General features: G+C 39.6%; 1 protein-coding gene and 1 long non-coding RNA gene across 3 annotated transcripts in view; both read right to left on the bottom strand.

The window, feature by feature from the left end:
• The window catches only part of LOC115226358 (zinc finger protein 665-like), a 64626-nt gene that overhangs the window by 738 nt on the left and 40155 nt on the right, over positions 1-23733 (bottom strand). Inside the window, exons 7-9 of one of the 2 annotated variants that reach the window (XM_029797358.2) lie at positions 19950-20254; positions 19544-19697; positions 18840-19459 (exon numbers count right to left, since the gene is read on the bottom strand). In XM_029797358.2, the coding sequence (XP_029653218.2) occupies positions 18840-19459; positions 19544-19697; positions 19950-20254 (1079 nt within the window). Of the gene's footprint in view, positions 1-18839; positions 19460-19543; positions 19698-19795; positions 19919-19949; positions 20255-23733 lie in introns of both variants that reach the window. The other variant, XM_036515253.1, reaches the window with a different exon arrangement.
• LOC118768559 lies at positions 435-12586 on the bottom strand. Its single transcript, XR_005004367.1, has 2 exons — positions 12053-12586; positions 435-840 (listed from the first exon to the last, which is right to left on the bottom strand). It is a non-coding gene; the product is annotated as an uncharacterized LOC118768559 (long non-coding RNA).

Here is a 23733-nt window from a genome sequence, read left to right as displayed (position 1 = left end):
TTTCTCTCCAGTATGGATACGTGTGTGTGTAGATAAGTGACTACTGTTAGAGAATGATTTACCACAAATATTGCAATGGTATGGCTTTTCTCCTGTATGAATAAGTTTGTGTTTCATTAAATTACTACTTTGAGAGAATGTTTTACCACAGATATCACAATGATATGGTTTCTCTCCTGTATGAATATTTTTGTGTCTAGTCAATGTACCTCTTACAGAGAATGATATACCACAAATATCACAATGATATGGTTTCTCTCCTGTATGGATACGTTTATGTGCAGTTAAAACACTATTATGAGAAAACACTTTACCACAGATATCACAGTGATATGATTTCTCTCCTGTATGAATACGTTTGTGCATAATTAGGTTATATTCTTTGAAAGAAGGACTTTGTACAGATGTCAGTCATATGACCCTATCTCTTTTACCATGTGTTGAGAGGAAATCAATTCTATAATTTTCTCACTCTTTTCCATTACTTTTCCTCTCAAATCCAAGTTTATACATTTTCCTTCCTTTTCTTCTTGTACTTTATTTCTTACAAACACTTCTTCTGCTGTATTTCTGTCCAGTTGTTACCCTTCTTTAGCAACACTTTCATTAATTAAATCCAACTTTAATTAGTACACAGGCTCCTCTTCTTGACACTCCAGTCAGGGATGTCCAGAAACTTGGCTAATGATATTATTTCAGAGCAAATACTTCACAGGGATTCTATGACTGATTTGTAGAAACAATCTGATACATATGTTTCGTATAATAGTTTCCTTTAGTCTTTAAAATATAGTAGAGATTAAGGATGCTTCTTCTGTTATGTCAATGTCATCTGATGTTCTGAAATTATAGAGAAACAACAGTGTAAGATGTAGAGGCTACTTAAAATATACAGATTCATTTCTATTGAGATAAACTGTAGAAATAAACATTTAACCTAAGAACTGAGCTGTATGTCAACAGCTCCATAAAGAAGTGTCAATCACTGAAAGTGGATTGAACATGTGGTAGTGGGACACCCAGAAGAACATGGGACGAAATACTGAAGAACCTTTTAGATGAGATGACGAAGGAATGAGATTTTTGGAGACTTGATGTACTGAAGAAGATCCGCACTTCATAAAAGAGGTATTAAAACTCATCCTGGATTTAAACAACAATAGGCGCTGGAGTGGCTGTGTGGTAAGTAGCTTGCTTACCAACCACATGGTTCCGGGTTCAGTCCCACTGCGTGGCATCTTGGGCAAGTGTTTTCTGCTATAGCTCCGGGCCAACCAATGCCTTGTGAGTGGATTTGGTAGACGGAAACTGAAAGAAGCCTGTCATATATATGTATACATATATATGTGTATTTGTATGTGTGTGTGTTTGTGTGTCTGTCCCCCTAGCATTGCTTGACAACCGATGCTGGCGTGTTTACGTCCCCGTCACTTAGCGGTTCGGCAAAAGAGACCGATAGAATAAGTACTGGACTTACAAAGAATAAGTCTCGGGGTTGATTTGCTCGACTAAAGGCGGTGCTCCAGCATGGCCGCAGTCAAATGACTGAAACAAGTAAAAACAGTAAAAGAGAGAGTAATGTGATGGTGTCGCTGTAGTTTATAAATATGTCAACTTCAAACAGGAGTCTGTGATGTAAATTTTGGTAAATTAGGATGTTCAGTTCATCATCATCATCTTATAATGTCTGTTGTCCATGCTGGAATGGGTTGGATGTTTTGACCAGTGCTGGGGAGCTGCAGCAGACTTCAGTCACATTTGTCATCATTTCAACTGGATGCCCTTCCTAGTACCGACCCCTTCACAACGTGCAAGGTGTTTATATGTGGCACTGCATGGGCACTTTTATGAGGAATGGCCACAAGTGCTTTTCACCACTTTTGCCGAACCGCTAAGTGACGGGGACGTAAACACACCAGCATCGGTTGTCAAGCAATGCTAGGGGGACAAACACATACACACACACACATATATATATATATACATATATACGACAGGCTTCTTTCAGTTTCCGTCTACCAAATCCACTCACAAGGCATTGGTTGGCCCGGAGCTATAGCAGAAAACACTTGCCCAAGATGCCACGCAGTGGGACTGAACCCGGAACCATGTGGTTGGTAAACAAGCTACTTACCACACATCCACTCCTGCGCATTGTGTAACAGTTTGAAAATAAAACTACAGAATAGTGGAGACTAACATTAGTCCTTCTCCAGAAAGAGAACTTGACATTACTCTTTTACTCTTTTGTGTGTCTGTGTTTGTCCCCCTAGCATTGCTTGACAACCGATGCTGGTGTGTTTATGTCCCCGTTACTTAGCGGTTCGGCAAAAGAGACCGATAGAATAAGTACTGGACTTACAAAGAATAAGTAACGGGGACATAAACACACCAGCATCAGTTGTCAAGCAATGCTAGGGGGACAAACACAGACACACAAACACATACATATATATATACATATATACAACAGGCTTCTTTCAGTTTCCGTCTACCAAATCCACTCACAAGGCATTGGTTGGCCCGGGGCTATAGCAGAAGACACTTGCCCAAGATGCCACGCAGTGGGACTGAACCCGGAACCATGTGGTTGGTTAGCAAGCTACTTACCACACAGCCACTCCTGCGCATTGTGTAACAGTTTGAAAAGAAAACCACAGAATAGGGGACACTAACATTAGTCCTTCTGTAGAAATAGAACTTGATACTGTTCTTTAGATCCAGGTCATTTCTGGCAGAGCAGACATGTGTTTAATGACATTCCATCCATGAACATCCTGTCTATTTCTATGACTACATTACCCAATGCAGTCGTCGATATTCACGACCCATAGGAAAAATTTAAGGGAAATGTGCTGTTATTTCCAGTAGGTCATATGATCATATAGAGAGTCGCAGGACCTACAATTTTCAGGACAAGAATAAACATTGATGAATTGAGAGGTAATTAGAAGCAATTTAAGCATTTAAATGAAGAAAAAATTGCTTCAATTGAAATTCAGTTTAATAGCATTCATTTAGTTAAATGGACAAATACATCGGCAATCTTTCGTCTCTAGTAGACCTTTCCGTCGATTTCCGTAAAAAAATTTTTTCTTTTTTTTTTATATATGGGCTTGCGGGAACTTTTGAAGTAATGAGAGCGAAAGAGACAAAGAGAAAGCGATTTTATGACGAGGGAAGTTCTTTTGAAGTTACCGTGCATGGGAAGCATTGATGTGCATGTGTGTGTGTGTTTGATGGGGTGTGGGAGACAGACAGTATGTTGTGTAAGTGAAGTGCTTCTGTTAGTGTGTGTGAAGAGACAGAGAGAGTAATGTGTGAAAGAAAGAGATAACTGAAATTTTTTACTCGGTGTATGTGTATATGTATGTATATTACTTCAAAAGTTCCCGCAAGCCCATATGTAAAAAAGAAAATTTTTTATGGAAATCGACGGAAAGGTCTACTAGAGACGAAAGATCGCCAATACATCTACTACTGAGGCATTCTGGCTGGAATTCTTGCAAAATAAAGATGCTACCGGAGGAAATCCTTTTAGCGATGTTGCAAATTTTGCCATTAATCTATTGACATTGCCAAACTCAAATGCAGAAGTTGAACGGTTGTTCAGTAGTATGGGCGTAATCAAATCAAAATTGAAAAACAAAATGCATCTTCCTATGCTTAGATCAATACTGTCTTTAAAATTACGGCCTGAAAAGATATGGCAAAGGTTGCGACTGCTTCGATATCCCAAAACACAACATAATTAACAAGATTGGGACCTTAAATGTATACAGAAGTGAAGACCTAAGCACTGCAACCCAAAGTGATTAAATCAGTGAAATTCAAGAAATTATTTTTCAATGCTGAATATAATTAAAGAAGGTAAATAAAAATGTAAATTAAAAATTAACTTTTTGATATAATTATTCTTTAGCATTTTTTTTCTTTTTTTGTCTTATTTAGCATATTTCAGCATTTTTTTTTTGTGTATTTTTTCCACTGAAATTTAGCATAAATTTCTGAATTTAAGTTGGCAACACTACATTCAGTGGTGGGTTGGATCATATCGACGTGACATGACACATCACATCCAGCTCGCTACGATATAATCAAATATTCACAGCAACACAACAACAGGCGGTAACTCTACGAATTCTATTTCAATAACGTTGAAAAGTTCTCAACATTTATCGTAATATCATTTCAATAACATCCACACTCTCTCAACAAAACAAAGTTTTTCCGTAAAAATCTCGGTCAAACTAAAGCGTTAAACCCGGTCAAAGAAACAAAAAAAAAATGTGTGTCATAGGTGTAAAACAACTCCCTCTGAACGAATATGAAAAAAAAATGCGCGCACGCGAAAGGGGAGTGGGGGAGAGGCCTCGGAAAATTCACATCGGGAATTTCCGAAAGCGTCTGAGGGGCTGACCCGGGCACCAAAACAAAAAAAAAAATAGTGTAATATGTGTAAAACAACTTGCTCTAAACGAATATGAAAAAAAAAATGCGCTCTCGAGAAAGAGGGGTGGGGAGAGGCCTCGGAATATTTATATCGGGAATTTCCGAAAGCGTCTGAACCGGGCACAAAAACAAAAATAGCGTAATAGGTGTAAAACTACTTGTTCTAAACTATTATCAAGAACACACACTCACACATGAATCATAAACTCCGTATTTTTGTACATATTTCGCAAAAAAAATAAATAAATAAAGAGAAGAAATGTTGGATCTCCGCCATGTGAATCAAAATACGTGTCAGAAACATCTTGAAATACTACAGAAATTATGTTACGAAAATGATAATGTATACATACCTCTTTGAGTGGTCCATCGACAGTGTTGATAAAGAAATGAGATGGGTTGCGTTTGGAGGAAAAAATTATCTCGGGCCAGGATAAAAACTTGCTGCTGCCAATAAGAATACGTGTATTCTCTTGGCAGCAGGTTTAATGCTGTCCATAAATAGGAACTTGGCGAGGTATTGTTTTAAGTAACAGGCACGAATGCCTGGGCGAACAATTGATCTCTTAACTGACCCCCACAATCTCTCTATCGTCTGTGTCTGCACCGATGCGTTTGTCGGATCAACAAAGTTTTCACTGTGGTTGATGCGGAAGTGAGTATAGCTGAGATTTCCAAGAGAGTTATACGCAGCCCAAGAATCGCTATATATATCGGGTAATTATGGCGTATATATCGGGTAATTAAGGGGATCAGTGTGGCGGCATCTCGCCTTTCCTCTTCACCACACTCAGATGAAAGAGGTATCAAAACTTTTTTTTTGGCCTACTCGCTCTATCCCACCGAAAAGCCAGATAGTTTCTGTGAGTCTTCCACGATTATACTTTCTTCTTACAATAACTGTTTCATTGATCTCTACTTCAACTCCTGCTCCACCGATTTGGTCCTGGTAATTTTCAACCCAATGCTGACAAACCTCGGAGCAGAAGGATCGCCAATCAATTGAGGTCGGATATGAAATGTTTAAATTTTCCATGACTAATGCATGCGACCAACAGTCTGTAAGGAAGTAATTTATAAATAATAGGACTTTACAGGGTGGTATCTGACTCCGCTCCAAAAAAGTGTTGTTGTATAGCGATATAGGATATCCACATTGCGTTGGCCTTTGTCTTCGACGGCGAACAGACCTTCCACATCGGAAGATGCTTGTATTTTCGCGGAGTGTACATTGTAAATGGCATCTAGGGCAGTCAACTGTGCAGGGAATGATATTATGTTTTCGAAAGATCTCAACATTTATCGTAATATCATTTCAATAACATCCACACTCTCTCAACAAAACAAAGTTTTTCCGTAAAAATCTCAACAGTTTTCGTCATTTTCTTCTATGTAAACTGTTGACCTCCGACGCTAGAAATAACAGTCAGCTCATAAAATCAACAGTGTCATATACAGCTCCTAGTAGTCGTAGTATAGACATATGGTGGTATTCACACATATACCAGCCACACCCTCAATCCGTGTGTATTTTGCTTAATGGCTACTTCAGCCGATAATTCACGCAACAATCAGAAATTTAATTATTTTATCGGCGGAAGTAAAGAATGCGCACACCACCCGTTTTCATCGTAACCCTAACCCGAACCCAAAACCTGAGCCCCAAACCCTAACCTTAAACATTGGAGGTGCATGTTCTTTACCTTCGACAGTTTATCATAAATGTTTTTCCGCACACAAAATTATATCACAACCTTTCTTTCACACTTTAAATATTTTCATAAATTAAAAACTAGCGTAAAAGCTTATACATTTTATTATTTCGTTGTCATTTCAGAGACTTTGTGTTGATAACAGGAGATTATTCACCATAGTAATAAAGAAAACAAAAATGGAATAATTGAAAAAAATATTACGAAATAGTTTAATGCAGTGAGAGAAGAAAGATAAACAATTTCTCTTTGGCAGAGAAACTGTTACGAATCCAGCGATATAGGAAAGCGCATGAATATAATAGCCTACGTATTAATATTGTTCATATTTAGTTGTATATAAAAGAATGTTTGTTCAATTTTCTGAGCGTAGAATTATTTTGTAATTTAGAATGGACCTATAAGGCACTGGTGTTCTCAGTAAAATTCATGGTAGGAAATAGTTTTAGTTAAACATCTTAAAATGTTAGAAGATATTAAATCAAATCAAGTTTGTAATCATATTAGTAATTTTTTGGTTGAAAACATTATATATACTTTTCAATCTATACTGCAGGTATTACGTGTAAATACTTTGTACTTCTTTGTAGATATACGAGTTCCTAAAATATTCTATTTTTGCAATTAAGAATGTATGTTTACTGAAATATCTTCGTTCCTCCGTTCAAACTTTAGTTTTTTGACCAATGTCGACATAATCTGAGGCATTTGTTTACAAACATTGTATTCCGGCTGGTCAGAACTTTGGAATTCTAAAGAGGCAACATACTTAGAGACAGCGGTTAAAAGTGTCATCATTTCGTATTCAGTGCCATATTCCATCAACATTTTACTTAAAGTCTGCATAAACCACGAACCTATTTCTTTATCCCTCATTGACGGATATTTATTTGATGACGAATGGAAAACCAACATATCTGCCATGATTGGAATTTTCGGTGGCTTTTTTCCAGTTTCTTCTTCCTCGGCATCGTTTCTTTCGACTCCAACATCAATCTTGCTTCCACGACATGCTTGAATAAAGATTAATTTAGGTATTCCTGTCAGAGATGGACAGCGATCGGGTCTCAGGTAAGAAAGCAATTCGTCTAGCTCAACTTCACCGTCGTATCCATATATAATATCGTTTTCCTTACCATGGCTCAGAATCGCACAAATAAAGCAGTCGATATTACCTTTAATATCAGGATTATTTTGCTCAAACTCGTCCAAAGTTTTGCGCATCTCATCGGCACTCTCATCTGCATGAACTTTGATGTCATCTTCACGAAATCCAAGATTCAGTAATGATGCTTTAAAATCTTCTGTGTCTTTTGATGAGCCGTGACGAATTGGAAGATTTTTTGAGTCTTTGAAATTTTCATTGTTGAAGATGTAGGCAACACCTCGCTTTTTATGTTCCATGTCATATTTATCGAAACAATTTCTTAAATCTTCCCTAGTGGGTCGATGGAACTGAGCTTCTGTACTCACATTCACACGTTCAGCATCCATATCGTCCGTTCCAGAAATGCGATAAGCTGAAATTAGTTCCGGGTATGGTATATAGATTGATATATAATGCGCATGCGTTTGCGAAATCCACCCGAATTGCTTTTGACCTGAAAGTGAAAGTGAAGTCCTTTTCCAAGAATTAATTGAAACGACAACTGGTTGCGTGTGAACTGCAATCGGCTGCTCAGCACTTGAGCTGCACAAACCAGGTCAGCCTTCAGACAAGATCAAATGCTTTTTAGATTTCCTCATTCGCTATCAAATAACATTTATTCATTTCTTACCTTCTTTTCTTTCTTCCCCTCTTTCTATCTCTCTCTCCTTCTTTCTTCCTTTCTTCCTTTCTTTCTTTCCCTCTTTCTATCTTCCTCCCTTTCTTTCTACCCCTCTTTCTATCTCTCTCTCCTTCTTTCTTTCTTCCTTCCCCTCTTTCTATCTATCTCTCCTTTCTTTCTTCCTTCATTCCTTTCTTTCTATCTCCCTCTCCTTTCTTTCTCTCTCTCCTTATTTCTTTCTTCCCCTCATTCTATCTCTCTCTCCTTCTTCCTTCATTCCTTTCCTTCTCTCTCCTTCTTCCTTCCTTTCTATCTTTCTCTCTTTCCTTCTTTCTATCTCCCTCTCCTTCTTTCTTTCTCTCTCTCCTTATTTCTTTCTTTCTTTCCTTCCTTCGTTCTTTCTCTCTCTTTCTTGTCGGGGAAAAGCTTTGTTTTCGAGTAACCAGTGTATTGTATCAGAGTTGATCTACATTTAAACTACCTTAATCCAGACAGATTTGTGTGTATGTGTGTGTGTAAGCATGTGTGTGTGTGTGTGTGTGTGTAATGGCAGGAATAAGATAAGCATTAAAACAATTGCTCACGGACTTGCAAATTCCAACGCACCCCCACCTGCCAAATTACCATATATATATATATATTTCTTTACTGCCCACAAGGAGCTAACTCACAGAGGGGACAAACAAGGACAGACAAACGGACGGATTAAGTCTATTATATCGACCCCAGTGCGTAACTGGTACTTAATTTATCGACCCCGAAAGGATGAAAGGCAAAGTCGACCTCGGCGGAATTTGAACTCAGAACGTAACGACAGACGAAACCGGCAGACGAAATACCTATTTCTTTATTACCCACAAGGGGCTAAACACAGAGGGGACAAACAAGGACAGACATAGGTATTAAGTCGATTACATCGACCCCAGTGCGTAACTGGTACTTAATTTATCGACCCCGAAAGGATGAAAGGCAAAGTCGACCTCGGCGGAATTTGAACTCAGAACGTAACGACAGACGAAACCGGCAGACGAAATACCTATTTCTTTATTACCCACAAGGGGCTAAACACAGAGGGGACAAACAAGGACAGACATAGGTATTAAGTCGATTACATCGACCCCAGTGCGTAACTGGTACTTAATTTATCGACCCCGAAAGGATGAAAGGCAAAGTCGACCTCGGCGGAATTTGAACTCAGAACGTAACGACAGACGAAACCGGCAGACGAAATACCTATTTCTTTATTACCCACAAGGGGCTAAACACAGAGGGGGACAAACAAGGACAGACATAGGTATTAAGTCGATTACATCGACCCCAGTGCGTAACTGGTACTTAATTTATCGACCCCGAAAGGATGAAAGGCAAAGTCGACCTCGGCGGAATTTGAACTCAGAAGGTAACGACAGACGAAACCGGCAGACGAAATACCTATTTCTTTATTACCCACAAGGGGCTAAACACAGAGGGGACAAACAAGGACAGACATAGGTATTAAGTCGATTACATCGACCCCAGTGCGTAACTGGTACTTAATTTATCGACCCCGAAAGGATGAAAGGCAAAGTCGACCTCGGCGGAATTTGAACTCAGAACGTAACGACAGACGAAATACCGCTAAGCATTTCACCCGGCATGCTAACGATTCGGCCAGCTCGCCGCCTTTTACACACACACACACACACACATGTAGGGGGATTGAGAGGAAGATGGGTACACCTTGCCCTGCGTCGACCCTGCTTGGTTTTAAACCATGAAATCACTTCCATGAGGAAAGGTTGGAAGCCCTATTTATATCGTCATTGACTGTTCATAATATGTCCCCCTGCTCGCCACAACAATTTCTGATAAGTTGTATTTTCAATTTTATATTTTTTATTCATCATTCAATTTATATTCTTACTTCCCACTATATTATAACGAGCAAAGAAAAAACAAAGTTGTACCAGCAAAAATTCTGAAAGGAATGGCTTAAGATACCAGCGTTTACTAAGTGGTTGTGTGAAGTACATTGCAGATATTGTAGATGTAATATGCTTGCAAAATATTCTCTTTTAGTAAGCCACTGTGAGGCAAAGAAACATAAGACATCAACTTTACAGCAAAAATGATAAGACATCTATGCCTGAAGCGAATTTAGCAATGTTTATTTGTTGCCATTCATCATTTAATAACTTTGATCTTCTCTTCTCTCTCTTCTCCCCCGTCTGTCTTGATAGACAATGGGTCGCGCCAAGGGTGGGGCCTACTTTGATGATGAGCAGCGTCTGCTGTGACTGAACAGTCCAATTCTAGAGTGGCAGCCCCTGGTACAGTTGCTGCACACGAACATCGATGGGTACGTGTGGGGTGTTGCTGCAGTTGTCCTCCTCCTGTCCCGCCTGTCCGACCACAGCTGTGCCCTCCTTTCCTCAGCCATGGAAACGCCTTTCCTCACTGTCCGACGCCAGGCAGAGCGGTCAGCAGCTGTTTCCTCCCACGTGTCCACACAGATGTTGGCAGTCCTCAGGTCGCGCTTGCACACATCCCTGTATCGTAGCTGTGGACGTCCCTTGGGTCGGGATCCCGTGGTGAGTTCGCTGTACAGGATGTCTTTAGGCATGCGACCGTCCTGCATGCGGCAGACGTGTCCGAGCCAGCGCAGTCGTCTCCGCATGAGGAGGGCATGCATGCTTGGCATATTAGTCTGTTCTAGGATGACTCCGTTTGGTACTCGGTCCTTCCAGGAGATGCCAAGGATCCGTCGAAGACACCGCATGTGGAAGCCGCTGAGGCGGCATTCTTGCCGGGTGTATGTTGTCCAGCTCTCGCTGCCGTAGAGTAGGGTGCTCAGCACGCAGGCTCGGTACACTGCGATCTTGGTGGTTATTGTGAGCATGTTGTTTTCCCACACTCTCCTGGAGAGCTTAGCCATGGCAGCAGCAGCCTTCCCAATCCGTCTGTTCAGCTCCGGCTCGAGGGATCACTTATTAGAATTATGTAAGAATTATATGTCTGATGGTGATATTATATCCAAAGTGAAGTTGCATCGTACAAAATGTGCAAATATTGTGAGAAATGGTCTAGCTCCATATTTTGATGGAGATTTGATTTCTGATATAGGAGATTGAAAATTTAGCCTGTTATTAGATGAATCCATGGATATCCATGGATAAACAAGTCGATAGGAAATTTTATCATATATTACAGTGACACTCACAAAAAAAAGTGGTACATCACCCAATGCAGTCGTCAATATTCACGACCCATAGGAAAAATTTAAGGGAAATGTGCTGTTATTTCCAGTAGGTCATATGATAATATAGAGAGTCGCAGGACCTACAATTTTCATGACAGATCAAACAAGAATAAACATTGATGAATTGAGAGGTAATTAGAAGCAATTTAAGCATTTAAATGAAGAAAAAATTGCTCCAATTGAAATTCAGTTTAATAGCATTCATTTAGTTAAATGGACAAATACATCTACTACTGAGGCATTCTGGCTAGAATTCTTGGAAAATAAAGATGCTACCGGAGGAAATCCTTTTAGCGATGTTGCAAATTTTGCCATTAATCTATTGACATTGCCAAACTCAAATGCAGAAGTTGAACGGTTGTTCAGTAGTATGGGCGTAATCAAATCAAAATTGAAAAACAAAATGCATCTTCCTATGCTTAGATCAATACTGTCTTTAAAAGTACGGCCTGAAAAGATATGGCAAAGGTTGCGACTGCTTCGATATCCCAAAACACAACATAATTAACAAGATTGGGACCTTAAATGTATACAGAAGTGAAGACCTAAGCACTGCAACCCAAAGTGATTAAATCAGTGAAATTCAAGAAATTATTTTTCAATGCTGAATATAATTAAAGAAGGTAAATAAAAATGTAAATTAAAAATTAAGCTTTTTGATATAATTATTCTTTAGCATTTTTTTTTTGTATTTTTTTCTACTGAAATTTAGCATAAAACCGTGATTTTAAGTTGGCGACACTGTATCTGTCTTCGAAAGTTAGAAATAGCAACCAAATCAAGGACATCTTTCGCTCATAAACCACAGAAGGGAGCACCTGCAAAAAACCGAACGTCTACAGAATTAAAAACATAGAATATCTTCATTGTTTAATACTTACGGAAATGTTTCTTAAAGGATAGTGTGGTTATATATGTGTGCATCTGGTGGTTGAGAATGCGGTATAAGTACGTATTATAGATATCATAATTGGATTTACAGCTAATTAAGAGAAATTCATGCACGGGACAATTAATTGGATATCGAGAGGAAGCTGGAAGTAAGTTCAATGCGCATGCGTCTCTCCGGTCCTAAAATAATTAAGTCTGCTAAGTTTAATTAACTCTTCATCTTTCATCTGCTGTGGATGTATGTGTGAGTGTCCCATGCATGAATTTTTTTTTTCCCACGCGAGATCCGGACCCCAGATATGAACTCATTTGCATACAGTCACTCAGAGCTCAACTAATTTACGAGCGCATAACAAGAGATGGGTGATAAGATAAGGTCATTTGGGTAAGGCATGACCATGCCTCTTTTCTCTTTTAATAATACGGCAATCTTTCGTCTCTAGTAGACCTTTCCGTCGATTTCCGTAAAAAAACTTCTTTTTTTTTTACATATGGGCTTGCGGGAACTTTTGAAGTAATGAGAGCGAAAGAGACTAAGAGAAAGCGATTGTATGACGAGGGAAGTTCTTTTGAAGTTACCGTGCATGGGAAACATTGATGTACATGTGTGTGTGTGTGTGTGTGTGTGTGTTTGATGGGGTGTGGCAGACAGACAGTATGTTGTGTAAGTGAAGTGCTTCTGTTAGTATGTGTGAAGAGACAGAGTAATGTGTGAAAGAAAGAGATAACTGAAATTTTTTACTCGGTGTATGTGTATATGTATGTATATTGCTTCAAAAGTTCGCGCAAGCCCATATGTAAAAAAAAAAAAAAATTTACGGAAATCGACGGAAAGGTCTACTAGAGACGAAAGATCGCCAATAATACTTGTTGTTCTTGTTCCAACCATGGCTGCTTTTGCGTAGTTATATGTGTTGTTGTTTACTTTGTAAAAGTGTAATGAGAGAGGGTTGCCGGCACATCACCCTCTACCCACGTTTTTCCCATCTGCTTCTTTACGTTCGGCTTTGTTGTTATCGGAGAGTTCGTGGGGGACCCACCCAGTCAACTTCCCTACTTTTCCGAGCTTTTTGAGACGACGAACGATGGTCGAATGGTCCACATTGAAGCCCTCGGCCAACATCCTCGTCGTCAGGCTTTTGTCCTCTTCCACGGCTGCCAAAAGTGCCTCGTCGTTGAAACTGGACGATCGACCTCTTCTTTTTTCATCTGCGAGGTTTCGATCGCCCGACTTGAACTTCTTGAACCATCTTTCAACTTGGCTTTTGCTGATTGTTCCTTCACCAAAAAGTTCATTGAGATCCCGAAACGACTGCGCCGCATTCCAGCCTTTCTCGAAGTGATACAGCATAATATGACGAATGTGCATGTGGTTTTCGATACGCATTTTTATGGAGAAAAAAAAAAAAAGCCGCGATAATTCTGCACCAACCCAAAAATTTCCAGCTGATTAAGAGAAATTAATGCAGAGGACGTTTCACCCGATATCAACATCAAGTGGGGAAGCTCGTTCAATGCGCATGCGTATCTCCTGTCCTGAAATATCTCAGTCTAATTATCTCCCGTGATTGCTGTGGATATGTGTGTGGATGTCCTGTGCAGAGAAGCAAGAGGGGAACGGCGTTGGCAGAAACGTTAGCACGCCGGCGGGCGAAATGCGTAGCCGTATTTCGTCTGCCGTTACGTTCTGAGTTCAAATTCCGCCGAGGTCGACTTTGCCTTTCATCCTCTCGGAGTCGATAAATTAAGTACCAGTTACGCACTGGAGATCAATGTAATCGACTTAATACCTTTGTTTGTCCCCTCTATGTTCAGCCCCTTGTGGGCAATAAAAAAATATGAAACGTTAGCACGCCGGGCGAAATGCGTAGCCGTATTTCGTCTGCCGTTACGTTCTGAGTTCAAATTCCGCCGAGGTCGACTTTGCCTTTCATCCTTTCGGGGTCGATAAATTAAGTACCAGTTACGCATTGGGGTCGATGTAATCGACTTAATCCCTTTGTCTGTCCTTGTTTAGCCCCTTGTGGGTAGTAAAAAATAGGTATTTCGTCTGTCGTTACGTTCTGAGTTCAAATTCCGCCGAGGTCGACTTTGCCTTTCATCCTTTCGGGGTCGATAAATTAAGTACCAGTTACGCATTGGGGTCGATGTAATCGACTTAATCCCTTTGTCTGTCCTTGTTTGTCCCCTCTGTGTTTAGCCCCTTGTGGGTAGTAAAAAATAGGTATTTCGTCTGCTGTTACGTTCTGAGTTCAAATTCCACCGAGGTCGACTTTGCCTTTCATCCTTTCGGGGTCGATAAATTAAGTACCAGTTACGCATTGGGGTCGATGTAATCGACTTAATCCCTTTGTCTGTCCTTGTTTAGCCCCTTGTGGGTAGTAAAAAATAGGTATTTCGTCTGCTGTTACGTTCTGAGTTCAAATTCTGCCATGGTCGACTTTGCCTTTCATCCTTTCGGGGTCGATAAATTAAGTACCAGTTACGCATTGGGGTCGATGTAATCGACTTAATCCCTTTGTCTGTCCTTGTTTAGCCCCTTGTGGGTAGTAAAAAATAGGTATTTCGTCACATTTAAGGTTAAATGTTTATTCTAAGGGAAATTTACTGTTATTTCCAGTAGGTCATGTCTACAAAGTCAGAAAACAACAGAGCTCCCATGACTTTCGGAAACATTTTTTTCACGCTCAGAGTTGCTGAAGCATGGAGCAAACTGCCTGCGTCAGTTGTTGACTGCCATGACACTGCATCCTTTAAGGCCCTCATGCTCTCCGAAATCCGCCGAAACTACACCTGATTATATATACACTTTAGATGAGTTGTAGTGCACCTGTGCACTGTACACAATTATTATTATTATTATTATTATTATGTGGTCATATGGAGAGTCGAAGGACCTACAATTTCCATGACAGATCAAACAGGAATAAACATTGATGAATGATGAAACAAAATTGGAAAAACAATTGACAACTTTGCTTTCCATCCATGTGATTTGAGGTTCAGTCTCACAGAGCATCACCTTGAGCAAGTTTCTTCTTTAACCCCTTATCCAACAATTATTTTGAAAATAAATGTATTTTTTCAGACATATTTTTTATTAGTTTCAGTCAATACATGCTCTATAACTCTTTCATCTATATACAAAGAAAAAAACCCAAAAGGACTCATTGTCACTGCCAGACGTATAAAGCGAGCGAATATACTCGTATATGTCAAAAAAGAGTTTATAATAGATGAAGGAACTCGTTTGCTGTCGATTTTGGCGAGTCTATCTTTTGACGAGTTAACTCGCCAGAGATAGAAAAAAACGATTTCGGTCAAAACGCATATATTCGTTTCTGCCGGGTAAGGGGTTAATAGTGTCAGTGTATCTAAAGCCACCCGAGTGGATTTGGTAGCAGAATCTAAATGAAGCTTCTCCTCTGTTTGTCTACACATGGTGTAACATATGTCAATGCATGTCCGGACATGGGGAAATATCACCTTGCTTGGAAACTGGAAGAGGAAGGTCATCTGGCAGGGAAATTTCTGCCTGACCAACAACCATCCAACCCATGCCAGCATGGAAGAATTAGGAAGGACCAACAACTTCTTTGTCCCCTTCTGTGTTTAGCCCCTTGTAGGTAATAAAGAAACAGGTATATTTTTATTTACATTCGTGAAGAAAAAAAGATACCCTTCAAGGACCCCCATGAGAAGAAATCCGAAAAATCCCTGCTAACACGGAGAAATTCTAAGTTGTTAGAATTTCTCTGTGTTAGCAGGGATTTTTCGGATTTCTTCTCATGGGGTCCTTGGAAATGATCTGAAGCATCATTTTGACAAAAAAAAATATTGTTAGGGAAACGTTTTTTTAACCCAACACTTCCGATCCCATTTTGCCCTCTCCGGACTGATTTTGCTCAGTTTTGTGGGCACCATGCAAGATATTTTGGCAGGGAATTATGCACTTAGGATCTTTTCGGTTTGAACGGCAGTTTTTTTCTAGCGGTGTCATGAAATTGTCCCCCATAATTATGACCCTAATATCGATCTATTGCATTTCAATCTGTTTTAGGGTTAGGGGTGGGGCGAAGGGTATGTTTTTTTCTTCACAAATGTAAATAAAAATATACCTGTTTCTTTATTACCTACAAGGGGCTAAACACAGAAGGGGACAAAGAAGGGCAGACAAACGATTACATCGACCTCCAGTGCGTAACTGGTACTTAATTTATCGACCCCGAAAGGATGAAAGGCAAAGTCGACCGCGGCAGAATTTGAACTCAGACGAAATACCGCAAAGCATTTCACCCAGCGTGCTAACGTTTCCACCAGCATGCTGCCTTACACGTATCAATATATTGCTGCTGTTATGTGTGTGGGTGTCCCGCACAGATAGACAACAGGGTAATGACATTATTGGGAGAGGTTGGGAGGGTGAAAGGTGGGGGAGGTAAAGTGTAGTGGGGGAAAAGAAACAGAAAACGTTAAGCTAAGAGAAGTATGAGTTAAGACACTTGTGAATCTCATAAGAGGAATGAACGGGCAAAAGAAGTGACAATTGAGAAATTAGCAATTGGCGATGGGGAAATGAAAAGCTAAAGATGGAAAAAGTGCCCTCTCCTTTGGATTTACAGGATCATGCTCAAAGTGGTTTTGTCATTTACACATACGATCTTTGTTACATTCACCCACCTTTTATTGAAACTTTCATGAGACAAAGCCTCTCTCTCTATTCTTACCTTCCTTTTCAAGTGGTACTTGAAAAAGTTTGTGAGCAGTTGGCCAATGATGAAAGTATTTGTATCTAAACCTTTCAAACGTGTCCACCACACACATTCATAGTACAATGAAAACTGCCTTGCCTTCCTGGTTAAAGGAAGGTGGTGGGCCGTTTGCCAACTTCGTCAGGCCCCTGTGCCGGTGGCACGTAAAAAGCACCCACTACATTCACGAAGTGGTTGGCGTTAAGGAGGGCATCCACCTGTAGAAACACTGCCAAATCAGACTGGAGCCTGGCGCAGCCTCCTGGCTTCCCAGACCCTTCCAACCCATGCCAGCATGGAAAAGACGTTAAACGATGATGATGATGTCTCCAACTGGATCCCTAGGTTTCTAAGACTTCCTCTACCAGATTGGTTGAAATATCTGAAACCATCTCGTTCTAAGTGTCAAAACACTAACTGCTAACCTATGTTGTGAAGTCCACTCTTTACTGGGAATGACTTTGCATTCAGAACTATCTGCTTAAGCTGCTTTCTGGTTAGAATGTAGCCAATCTGGCTTGTGTGTCACCAAATTCATTGGTGATCAAGTTGCCAGTATGTTTCCTCAAGACCTGAAGTTAGTAGTAACAAAAACAGGGTGGGGTTGACAATGACCAGAATCTCTTCCAAAATGTTTTTTCTCAATTTTATGAAAATCATCATAATCTAGACAACTGAAAATGTATCTCTGCAAAGTTTCATTTAAAGAAACTATTCTTCAGACACTAACAAGGAATAAGTCTGGTTTGGGGCACTAAACTATATTTATGCCTCATGTTCTTCCTTTGTGGTCTTTTCTGTTTATTACTTGGGGTCATTGTTTATGTACATATTTAACAACTTTACAATATTCCTCACTGAAAACGGATTCCATCACATACCAGCGGGAGAAACTAGAAGTAGTTGATAGCTTCTGCTACATAGGTGACCAATTCTGTAATGGGGATAGATGCTTGGAGTGTTACCACTAGAATAAGAATAGCCTGAGCAAAGTTTAAAAAGCTCCTAGCTCATGCTCAGAGTGAAAGGTAGCTTGTATGATGCATGCATGTGAACTGCCATACTGCACAGCAGTGAAACATGGGCTGCAACAGCTGAAGACATGCATAGGATCTCTTACCCCATCATCCATATTTTCCTGATATTGTGTCATTCGACTACCACTTGATTGTGTATCTACAGAACTCATTGCAAGGAAAGAGTTTTACCAATGGTTTCTAAGTGTATAGTGCCCACAACGATAATCAACGATAATCAATCAGCTGGGTGTACACCAGTACCGGGTCGATCCCCAAATCTAATCAGTCTGTGCCAGTCATGAGGCCAAACATCCCTGAAAGTTTCAACCAAATCCATCCAGCGGTTCTTCAGATATCTTGCCCACGGACAAACAAACAAAACATGACTGAAAACAATGCCTCCACCTTCTCTAGGTTGGGGGTAACAAGGAAAAAGGAATCTCTATTTCAAAAATCTTGAAACAATTTTTATTTGATACATGGGAATTTATGATAAAGCATCAGATTGTGTTTTATCAAATTTTATATTTATTTGCAAGCTGGCAGAAACATTAGCACACTGGGAAATATGCGTAGCCGTATTTCGTCTGCCGTTACGTTATATTTAATGGATGAAGCATTTAAAAGATTATAAGCAATAAATTCACAGAAATTTGTGGATGCAGTAACCGATAAAAGATGATGAGTAAGGTTTTCAGAAGGAGGAGAAGTTTTGGTATGGAAGTCCTCACACTCTGGAAAGAGAATGCATGAATGATCAAGGAAGAAGCAGGACAGAAAAAAAATCAAAATGTTTTGGAAATACTTCAGTCACAAGTTTCACTGCGTAACACACAGGAAAATTACATATATATAGCAAATAAGAAATGAGAAACTACCCTTTTCATTTCTCACTAGTATGAATATGTCTGTGTTTTGTTAACTTACTATTTTGATAGAAAGATTTACCACAGATATCACAATGATATGGTCTCTCTCCTGTATGAAGACGTTTATGAGTAGTTAACGTACTATTGTGAGAGAAGTGTTTACCACAGATATCACAGTGATAGGGCTTCTCTCCTGTATGAATACGTTTATGTGTAGTTAAGATATTATTATGAGAGAAGGATTCACCGCAGATATCACAATGATATGGTTTCTCTCCCGTATGAATACGTCTGTGTGATGTTAAAGCACTATTATTAGAGCATGGTTTACCACAAATATCACAATGGTAAGGCATCTCTCCTGTATGAATACGTGTGTGTATAGTTAAGTGAATACTTTGGGAGAATGATTTCCCACAGATATCACAATGATATGGTTTCTCTCCTGTATGAATACGTTTGTGTGTTGCTAAGCCACCTTTGCCAGAGAATGGTTTACCACAAATATCACAATGAAATGGCTTCCCTCCTGTATGAATACGTCTGTGTTTTGTTAAGTCACCATTTAGAGAGAATGATTTACCACAGATGTCACAATGAAATGGCTTTTCCCCTGTATGCATGGATTTGTGTCCCTTCAATGTATTACTATGAGAGAATGATTTACCACAAATATCACAATGATATGGCTTCTCTCCAGTATGAATACGTCTGTGAGATGTTAAGGCACTATTATTAGAGCATGGTTTACCACAAATGTCACAATGGTATGGTGTCTCTCCTGTATGAATACGTTTGTGAACAGTTAAGTAGCTATTATTAGAACATGGTTTACCGCAAATATCACAATGATGTGGCTTCTTTCCTGTGTGAGTATGATTATGTGATGTTAAGGATCTTTTACTAGAGAACCGTTTACCACAAATATCACAGTGATATGGCTTCTCTCCTGTATGAATACGCATGTGTTTTGTTAAGGCATGACTTTCAGAGAATTGTTTATCACAGAAATCACAGTGGTATGGTTTCTCGCCCGTGTGAATACGTATGTGTGTAGATAAGTGAATACTTTGAGAAAATGATTTACCACAAATATCACAATGATATGGTTTCTCTCCTGCATGAATACGTCTGTGTTCAGTTAAGTGATTTCTTTGAGAGAATGATTTACCACAGATATCACAGGGATATGGTGTCTCTCCTGTATGAGTACGTTTGTGCACAGTAACGTTACTCCTTCGAGAAAATGATTTACCACAGATATCACAATGATATGGTTTCTCTCCTGTATGTGAACGTACGTGTGTAGATAACTTACTACTGCAAGAGAATAATTTACCACAAATGTCACAAGGATATGGTTTCTCACCTGTATGAATACGCTTGTGCACAGTAACGTAACTACTACGAAAGAACGATTTACCACAGATATCGCAATGATATGGCTTCTCTCCCGTATGAGAACGTTTGTGCTTTGTTACATAGCAAATGTTAAAGAATGATTTACCACAGACATCACACTGATAAGGTTTGTCTCCTGTATGAATACGTTTGTGAGAAGTTAGAGCACCATTATCAGTGAATGATTTATCACAGACATCACACTGATAGGGTTTCTCTCCTGTATGGGAACGTATGTGTAGAGATAACTTACTACTGCAAGAGAATAATTTACCACAGATATCACAACGATACGGTTTCTCTCCCCTATGTGTACGTTTGTGCATAGTTAGGTCACTTTTTTGAAGGAAGGACTTTCTACAGATATCACAATCGTATGATATCAGCTCTTTTGTCTTGGGTTCAGGGGAAATCAATTCTACACTTTTCTCACTCTTTTCCATTATTTTTCCTCTCAAATATCAGTTTATATATTTTTCTTCTGAGGAATTGTTTCACAAGAATTCTTCCACAGATTTGTAAAACACAATCTGATACATCTGTTTTGTACAATATTTCCTTTTAGTCTTTGAAACGTGGTAGATGTTGAGGATGTTTCTTCTGTTATGTCAATGTTGTCTGATGTTCTGAAATTATAGAGAAACAACAGTGTAAGATATTGTGATTACTTAAAAAATACAAATTCATTTCTAATGAGATCAACTAAGCTGGATGCTCCCTAAGGAAGTGCTGATCCCTCAGAGTAGAGGGAACACGTGGAAGTGGGACACCCAAGGAGACATGGGTGGAAGGGCTGATAAACGAACTTCGGATGCTGAACTTTTCAGGTGATATGACAAAGATCGAGATGCCTGGCACCTTGCCGTACTCAAGAAGACCCGTACTCCACAGCAGAAGTACACTCATCCCTCTGGTGACGAAAAGCAATTGTGATTGTTCCTCATAAAAGCGGACAGGCAGTGCCATTTAAAAGTGCCACCATGTGCCTGTGCAGTGCTTTATAAAGTACTCTTTGCACTGTGAAGTGGTTGGTACTAGGAAAGGCATGTGGATGAATTTTGGAGTTTTTCATAAAAAATGTGAAATCGAAATTTCTCTTCTCCACCCTCATATTTTCCTACGTAGATTGAAACGGAAAAGATTTCTAAAAAGAGTAAAAAAATATTTTTAAAAATTGAGGGAATTAAAATTTTGGAAAACTTTTTTTTTTTGCATATTCGGAATCGTCATCGAAAACATAGGAATCCGACAGAAAAAAAAATACATATATATATAAAACGGAAAGTTCCGTTTATTGTGTGTGGGGGGACTGTGCGCCAAATTGTCGGGGTGGTCGGTGTCGTAAAAGCGGGTGGAAATCAGATTTTCGCGACTTTTTATAAAAGGTTTCCTCACCATTTTCAAATGAATGTTGAAGAGAATTTGAAAGAATCTCTTTCAAATCGGGTAACATTCAACTTATGCGTATGAGCGGCAATCCTTCGTCTCTAGCAGACCTTTCCCGTCCAGGGGAAGCATTGATGTACATGTGTGTGTGTGTGTGTTTGATGGGGTGTGGGAGACAGACAGTATGTTGTGTAAGTGAAGTGCTTCTGTTAGTGTGTGTGAAGAGACAGAGTAATGTGTGAAAGAAAGAGATAACTGAAATTTTTTACTCGGTGTATGTGTATATGTATGTATATTACTTCAAAAGTTCCCGCAAGCCCATATGTAAAAAAAAAAATTTTTTTTTACGGAAATCGACGGAAAGGTCTACTAGAGACGAAAGATCGCCGAATTTGAAGAAAATCTCTCTCATATCGGGTAACATTCAACTTATGCGTATGAGCTATTCAAGGCCACATATCAAGGCCACCTGCCTCCCACAGCTAGAAATAGCAGGCAGATCCCGCACAAATCAAGGACAGAGAACGTCTCCCATTCATTAAAGAAAAACAAAAATTAGACCAAAAAAACATTGAATATTTTCTTTGCTTAATACTTACGGAAACGTTTCATAAAAGACGGTGTTGTTATATATATGTCTGTGTCTGGCAGTTGAGGAATAAATTATGAATATTATAAGTATAATAAATGTATTAGAGAATCTGACGAAGAGAAATTCTTGCAAAAGACATTCGAAACCGATCTCAATGTGATGTCGGAAAGAAAGCCAATGCGCATGCGTGTCTCCTGCCTAAGACAGATAACCCTTCTTAAAACCCTTTATATTTTAGCTTATTGCACCTGATTATATTTATGTGTGCATATTTATATCTGAGTAAGGGCGAGCCACCGACGTGTCCAAGATGCGGGCTGGTCAATGAGACTCTCCAGCACACTTTTCTACAATGCCGGGAGCTATCTAGCTTGATAAGTTACGTTGAACACGTGCTATCTCATCTGGGACGAGTACAGCTTTCGGCTGGATCTATGATAAAGATGATATCGTGGTAAGGCGGCGAGCTGGCAGAAACGTTAGCACACCGGGCGAAATACTTAGCGGTATTTCGTCTGCTGTTACGTTCTGAGTTCAAATTCCGCCGAGGTCGACTTTGCCTTTCATCCTTTCGGGGTCGATTAAATAAGTACCAGTTACGCACTGGGGTCGATGTAATCGACTTAATTCGTTTGTCTGTCCTTGTTTGTCCCCTCTATGTTTGGCCCCTTGTGGGTAATAAAGAAATAGATATCGCCGACTGAACTCACGAAGGAAGGTAAGGCTTGTTTTTACTGTACGGTTGTAGTACTGAAAGGGTGTGTTTGGAGGACTAGAATGGAAGGTTCTGTGAAAGGGTCCTTCATTTCTGGCGTCGGTTTGCTGTCTTACTTCGGATACCATCTGAAGAGCAAGATGGGGTTGGAGAGCAGGACCCCCTGCCACCGAGAGAATACGAGAAACGATGGAAGGATGTGATGAGAAAGGTGGGTGCTAGTAGCCCAGCTTAATCACTGACGAAAGGAAAAGATAGTTGCTGGGCCTTATAGGCTGCCGGTTTCGATCTCGTGAACTTTTGTTCGTTTTCTTTCTTTTCTTTTAAGTTCTAGTTAAAGGAAAAATTAATCGTTATATAAAATATTTTTAAAGCAAATTTCTAACTTAATGCTCATTCGAACTCATTTAACATTTTTGTAATTGTTTGTCTGGTTATGTCCTTTTCTATGTACGATCAGTTTGATCATAATAAAGATTTTTATCTGAGTAAAGGCGGAGAGCTGGCAGAAACGTTACCACACCAGGCGAAACGTACAAAGATCCACACCACGTGATGCATCGCTGATTGCGAAGAACTGTTTCCATAGTAACCAAAGGTTAAGAAAACCACTTTATACCTTGGTGAACAGTCAATATTGTTGGCGTGTATAAACATTAACCCTTTAGCATTCCGATTCTTCCGTAAAATGTAAAGCTTATGTATTCACACCATGTAAGATTAATCCTGCATAATTTCATGGCTTTGAGATTTCAATGATGTCTCTTTCTCTTTTTTTATCTCTTTTACTTGTTTCAGTCATTTGACTGCGGCCATGCTGGAGCACCGCCTCTAGTCGCGCGAATCGACCCCAGGACTTATTTGTAAACCCAGTACTTATTCTATCGGTCTCTTTTTGTCGAACCACTGAGTGACAGGGACGTAAACACACCAGCATC

Source organism: Octopus sinensis, linkage group LG30 (assembly GCF_006345805.1).
Source record: "Octopus sinensis linkage group LG30, ASM634580v1, whole genome shotgun sequence".
Lineage (NCBI taxonomy): Eukaryota > Metazoa > Mollusca > Cephalopoda > Octopoda > Octopodidae > Octopus > Octopus sinensis.
The sequence above is the reverse complement of the archived record's forward strand: the minus strand, read 5'-3'. Positions and strand labels throughout refer to the sequence as shown.